Here is a 6,859-nt window from a genome sequence, read left to right on the forward strand (position 1 = left end):
TCCCACCATTTTTACATAAATTCATTGTTATTACCATTTACCATCTGTTATCATTACTTAGTAATTAAAAGATTGAATTTTATTTTTTTGTTGCTTTAGAATCATTACTATTCAAACTACGATTAAGAATATTACGGTAAAAAAAATCACTTCGAACCATTCTTCTGCACTCGTTGTCATTATAAACACTTTTATCATACGTGTTTTTAATTATGAATCGTGGTTTACGGCTAACCAGCCGAGTGGAAGTTTAACAACTACCGAAAAGCTAAACATTACATATAATTTGCAATTGGATTAGATGGACAAATTGATGTGAAGATTTGCGAAAAAGTTACACGTCTTCTCAGTGAGAATCGAACTCACGACTCCCCGATCTCTAGTTGGGGCGCGTTAACCACTACGCCATGAGAGGACTCATGAACGCAGAAGTTAACCTGAATTCGATTTCAGCTCAATAATCACGTGGTCCTCTTTCGCAAAGTGCACCTCTTTCGGAAGAATCAGATGCCCATCCAAACACAACGCTTTCTATATATATCCAATGCCTAGCCCGAGAGCGCATTATTTTTTAGGTAGTGAAATGCCACACAACACTCTCCACCGACGTGGTGGCTGAGATTTCTATTGTGTAGGCTTCCAATGGGTCGCGACGTTCTCAAACGACCGGTTACGGAACATGAGTCCGTTGCTCGATAAATACTTGTTTTTAATTATGAATCGTTGATCAATTCTAAGAAAATTCTAATTAGACATGATATTCCGTGCAATAAACAGAAAAGTATGTTTTGCTATAAAATAAGCAATTAAAATATTGGATTTTTTTAAGCAATATGTTTTAAAGTTTCTACCCGACTAGAGGCTTGTAACAAAAATATAATAAAATTTTATCAGAATCTGATATGCATATCATATTATGATATAATTTTGTTAGGCTCCGTTATCCATAGAACATAATAAAACAGAAATTTAACATAATGTGTTTTATTTCCCTATAAGATATTTTTTTGTTCATTTTTAACAACTTTATAACAAAATAAATAGATAGTAATGCATTTCAATAATGTACAATATTATCGTATATCGAACAGTATTATAATTTTGATACTTTGTATCAAACATTATAACTTGGTTTGATATGTTTTTGAAAGAATTAAAACACATTTTGTTATGTTTATATTACTATTCATACACTTTTTGTTATATTTTAGTTATTTTAACAACATCCTGCATCAAGTTTGTAACAACCTATGTTCGAAAAAATCTTATAACATAATAACATATGCTGATATAATTTTGTTATGTACCCTTAGTCGGGTAATCACTTTCAAATATTCAATTATTTGGTGATGATCGTAACATTTTGTTGACAAATCCAAGAGATTTTTAGATATTCATTTTGTGTAAATGTTGAAACAATAAAGAATAGGATTGAAATGAAATGGATGAAAAAACTTAAAACCAAATAATCGTAAGCCTAGAAAAAAAAAGTAAATTTCCAAATTTGATAACTTATTGAAATGCACTGATGTGTGTTGAATTTCATTATAAAACTGTTAGAAATAAACAAATAGGAACATTTTCAAAATAAATATAACACATTATGTTTTTTTTTTTTTTTTTTTTTTTTTTTTTTTTTTTTTTTTTTTTTTTTTTTTTGGTATTCAGTTGGAGCTGCCTGACAGCTTAACTTGTCAAGGCTGAACCCTCGGTCTGGCTCAGACCGACTAGGCAATGGCGCCCACATGAACACTGTTTTTTTTATTAGTATTGTGACGTGGTAGTTTTTGAAAAGTACCCATATTCCCTTGCTTCTGAGAAAAGGAAGCATTATGAAAATCAGCAGCTCCATTAGAATTTGTTTGAAACAGTAGTGTAGAATTTGTTTGAAATAGTAGTGCATTACTAATACTGTCTAGTCGAAATGGTTTTGAATAATTTGTCATTCAAGTGCTATTCTGATTACTATTGTCTTTTACGTAAGATTAGAGTCTTAAATGTCAAGTGTCGTCAAGTCTTAACAAAATTAGGCTGTTTAGTAGTAGTTCTAGTTAATTTCATTTTTTGTTGTTATAAGTATTTATTGATCATTACGTTCATATATCCTTAAAGAAAAAAGTCGCTTTCCTTGTCTGTTCAACAATTTTTCGAAACTAGCAAGTGTACCCTAATGATCGATCTCAGCGTCTTACTTCCCATAGTCATTTTTATAGTGAATATTGAAGAGTAAAGTTACCTTAGGCTTCTATTACAGTCTCCTACAAGATTCACTTTTCGGTGGCAAATGCAATGCTTCACAACGCCTACTTTCTACTTGTAAATTTTGCGAAAATGAAGCTGGAATTAGATTATTTATACCGCTGTTACAAAAGAGGTATTTCTTATTATGGCAATGTAAAAACCATATTAAAATAAGATTGTTACCACTCATTTCTACTCAGTGAATCTACATGTCATTTTCCTAAGAGTTCCTAAGTATTCCCTACGTCGTATATGATAACGATGTATCTAGCTAGCTAATAGTAAGAGTGGCTACGGATCATTCTGGTTAGCAAAAGGCAAACTGAACGTCACCAATAGTATTAATGTCCACTTCGAATAGATTAATTATTTGAAATGGGCATCAATTCTATCAATGACGCAGAATGTCCGTTGGATCACATCCGAGATATTATTGCGTCTATGCCATATGAATTATGACGCGGCTTTAAGCAAAAAATGCCAAAATGTGATACCACCACTACAGGTTACGCCTTTGGTTTCCATCATATGGGCTAATGGATTATGCCCTCCCATCGCGGCAAGGTCGCATAACCAAGGGGAGGGGTAACACATTATGATATATTTTTGTTTCAATATTTTTTGTGGATCACAGTGTCTAACAAAATTATATCATTATGAGATATGTAGGTTATATTCTGATAAAATTCAATTTAATTTCTGTTATATGCCTCTAGTTGGGTCGTGTGTAGGATTGAGCACTCACATCATACAACACTGAAACATTTTTTTCACATGCACGGAGAGAAGCATATCATTTTAAATCTTATAACGCAGATTCTGTACACCACATTCATCGAAAGTGTTCAAGTTTGAAACACTTCTGACTCGCATCACCAATAGCACCACTAGTGTGCATCTTTCTCTTTAGAGTAAAGATACATTTAAGCCCCAGGACCTGACAGCAATCAAGCTGATCACAAGGTTGTGCCTTTGCCCAGGGTATATCTATTTAAAACAACATTTCCGAAAAAATTGTAAGCATTCACTTCATTACCTATTAGCGTTGCATTACACAGCGTAACAAAAATGACATTTTTGCGTGTCTCAAGGATATATTATATATATATTATACTGTTTACCATTAGCTCTTCTGTATATTGAAATCATACGATTGAATGAGGTGGGTTTTCAAAAACAATCCTAAAATAATTTTCAAGTTGCTGTTATCATTGATAAGTCTTTATATTTTTTTTTAGAAATTTTCCATGAATGTCCTACGTCCTCCAGGAATTTATTCAGTGATTCATCTATCGATTTTCTTAAGATTCCACCAATATAATCCTTTGGGGCATCATTGAGAATTGACCCAGTAATGCCAGAGAAATACCAGATAAAAAAAATTAGGGACACTTCCTAAGATTTTCCTTAGGAATTTCTGTTACAAAACTGTGTAGTAATTCCAGCAAGAATGTATGAAAAAAAAACTGGGCTCTTGAAAAAGTTCTAGAGGATTCTCTTGATGTGTACAAAATAATTATAAGAATCTTAAGTATTTAATCTCAGGCCAATATCCTGCAGGATTTTCTGAATGAATTCCTTGATAAAACATAGGACGGAATTCCAGAAGTGTGTGTAAGAATGGTCCGAGTAATAACTGGAATAATTCATATAGTAGATTACTCGTATGCACCCTCTAATGAACTTTTGAAGCATCTACATACATTTTACTTCAGGAATAAACCTAGAAATGTTTGTGGGAACAGCAGGGACTGGATGGAATGTTGGAGAAATTCCTAAGGAAATATATTGATACACTTTATCAAGGAATCCTTGATCGAATTTATTGAGAGAGTCCTGGATGATTTCTAAATAAATTTCGTGGACTAAACCCAGAAGAAATTTTGGGGCAACTTGTGAGAGAAACTGTAGATAAATTATTGAAATAATCTATTTAAGAATTTATTGGCTGGAATCACGGGTGAGATCTTGTAGGGTATCCTAAAAAATCCCTATAGAAATTTCTTCAAAAACTCTGACTTGATTTTCTCGGATGAACTCATTAGAAACTAGAGGAATCGGAAGAAGAGTTTTTGGAGGAATTTCTGAAAGAGAAGATTAACCATTGCATTGTCCTTAATCTCCTTTCATCTATGCAGATAAGCGGATTCTATGCAAATTTTGACGAAGTTTTCATTATTTCATTACAAGTTTTGATATTTAGCGTATATATTATATATAATAACGCATTTAAAAACTCCAGTGGCTTATTTCTCAACACTACAATATTGACGTAAAACTCTTACACGAGTAGCGACAGAATTATTATTTTAACACGGGAAGCCCAAAATTGTATGGGGAAAAAGTAATATTTTTTAAGCCTATTAGGATAATTTAGGTCATCAAAAATGACAAACTTCCAAAGTGTTCGTACTCTCATTCGTTTAGTTTGCATACTTATTCTCTAGGAATGCAGCTGGCACATCTTCCAGCCGAGTTCCAACAACAGTTCTCTCTCTACAAACAGTTGGCCATCAGGGGAGCAAGATTTTCAAAGTCAATCTTCTCGGTAATGTGCTTCGTCTTGATGTTGCCTTCCTGCACGGCCACCGTTATGTATTGGCCATCCTCCTTCCAGTTGTTCTTCTTGACCCAAGCGCGGAGAACATTATCTAGAACAATAAAATTTCAACGTTGAATTCCTGAACTTACTCAAATAAAGCTTTACTGTACTTACCGTCAACGTCTCCCAAAAGTCGCACCAAATATTGCTTCTCGATGGACTGGAAAGTGATTCCTACGACGTGACACACAAACTTCCGGATCGAATCGAAGAATCCGCTAATCTTCTTGAAGAAAGGTGGATTCTTGGCAACGCGGGACCAGAACAGCGTAAAGTCACACTTCTCCAGGATATCAGCCAGGTAAATGATTTCCTTGACCGTGTCGTCGTTCATCTGGGCCGGCAGCAGCAAACACTTGCACAGGACAAAATCGGTGTGGGGGAAGTTGGTCAAAGCTTTCAACAGAATCACGTACGTCACGTCCAGGTTCATCAGCTGCGGATTGAACTGATAGAGCTTCAGACAAGCTAGATTCGCTTCCAGATCGTACTGATTGTCGCGGGCTTGTTCCTCAACATATGCTTCGATCACTTTCAGATGTTCCGGATTGTAGCTGGAAGGAGGCAAGTAAACAAATCCCAGTTTTAGGTTAGCTTTCACTGCAATGAAGATTACACAGTCAATTAATATCTTTTTACATACCGTTCAATGCTTTTCAGCATATCCTGTATTGGCATAACTTTGCCATCTTCCATTTTCACGTAGTGCACCATTTTTTGCAAGAAAATCAGGGAAAATTTACGCTGGAAATGCTACAACTTTCCACGACTGAACGGCGGATCGAAGAAAGAACACAAAAATTTGACAACTTTGCAGGGGTGTTCAAAATGACACTTTGGAGCCTGAATTTGAAAAGGGCGTCTCGTGTTTTGCTGCGTCTGGCCCTCTATTAGTGAGATTTTGAAACAATCCAACAATAATGTACACGGAGAAATGCAAATCGAAATACCGGGTACCCCCGTTGGTTTGACCACATTTAATCTGAACACTTTTTGATTTGTACCCCGATAATTTGCTCATCGTTCAGAGTAAAAATAGGTCAAACGTCATTCATTCTCACTTCTCTATATAAGGGTCCATTCACAAATTTCATAACGCTGAAGAGGGTGGGTGGGTGTCCTCGTGTTGTTACGGTTCATACAAAATTTGTTAAATGTTCATACAAAAAGCGTTACAAGGGGGTGGGTGGGTGTCGAAAATGGTCATTTTTGGCGTTATGAAATTTGTGAATAAACCCTAAACAAATTCTCTGGTTTGCATGAGGTACCGTTCAAATTAGCGGGGGTGCTCTGATAGGCAAATATTTTCAAAGCTAAACGATCTCTCCGACATCTGGTGGCTAGTAGAAGAACATTAAAAAAAGAGGTTGGGTTGAGAACGCACCGTGTTCAGCATAGGAAGGAGCACACTTTTTCTCGGAATAGTTATGTTGTAGACGATCAGAGAGCATTGAAAAACATAATAAACTTGTTTTCCAATGAAAATGTACAGATCCGGTCAGTGCTCATGTACGATTAGTGGGATAAAATTGGAAAATTGATGTTTGGCAACATAGGTTATAAACTTCCGGATTCTTTGTTAGCGGTTAAATTTGTTGTGAAATCGCGCGTATCGCAAGAATAATGATTCCAAATGATTACCCAAGTAACCAGTAAGCACGATAATGCGGCACGGTAACAGCATTATATGCGCATATAGGGTAATCATTTGATGCTTGTCAGTTTTATATACGCATATAATGCTATTATAATGCCAGAAAAGGCGAAATAGCGTGCCATTATAATGCGAAGATATAACCGTGCTTCTCGGCATCACTAGTGCTGATATAAGACCACGTGAGAAACGTCAGTTGTTTTCGCCAGGTTTTTCGGGCGAATATTTTGTGCTTTCGCGTACGCAGCCAGAGAGCTTTCGCGTATGCGGCCAAGCAGCTGGTACACGAGGTAAATAAATAAATGAATGAAAACGGAAACCTCGAATAGTATGCAAAATGTAATAAAATGATTGAGCTATAC

The 6,859-nt window shown here is 35.5% G+C and overlaps 1 protein-coding gene across 1 annotated transcript; it reads right to left on the minus strand.

Moving 5' to 3' along the window:
- Nucleotides 1–4,645: 4,645 nt before the first annotated feature.
- On the minus strand, nt 4,646–5,652 carry LOC5567501 (eukaryotic translation initiation factor 3 subunit K). Its single transcript, XM_001651746.2, has 3 exons — nt 5,487–5,652; nt 4,958–5,397; nt 4,646–4,892 (listed from the first exon to the last, which is right to left on the minus strand). The coding sequence occupies exons 1-3, from the start codon at nt 5,555–5,557 to the stop codon at nt 4,738–4,740; spliced, it is 666 nt and encodes a 221-aa protein (XP_001651796.1). The 5' UTR covers nt 5,558–5,652; the 3' UTR covers nt 4,646–4,737.
- Between the last annotated feature and the right edge of the window lie 1,207 nt (nt 5,653–6,859).

This window comes from Aedes aegypti, chromosome 3 (genome assembly GCF_002204515.2).
Source record: "Aedes aegypti strain LVP_AGWG chromosome 3, AaegL5.0 Primary Assembly, whole genome shotgun sequence".
NCBI lineage: Eukaryota > Metazoa > Arthropoda > Insecta > Diptera > Culicidae > Aedes > Aedes aegypti.

What these genes read in the sequence shown, in the direction of transcription:
- LOC5567501 (XM_001651746.2), bottom strand. Translation starts at nt 5,557, where the DNA reads ATGGTGCACTACGTGAAAATGGAAGATGGCAAAGTTATGCCAATACAG. An exon ending in ATGCTGAAAAGCATTGAACG is followed by an intron (nt 5,398 to 5,486) that starts GTATGTAAAAAG and finishes GCCTCCTTCCAG; the next exon opens with CTACAATCCGGAACATCTGA. An exon ending in ACTTTTGGGAGACGTTGACG is followed by an intron (nt 4,893 to 4,957) that starts GTAAGTACAGTA and finishes TTATTGTTCTAG; the next exon opens with ATAATGTTCTCCGCGCTTGG.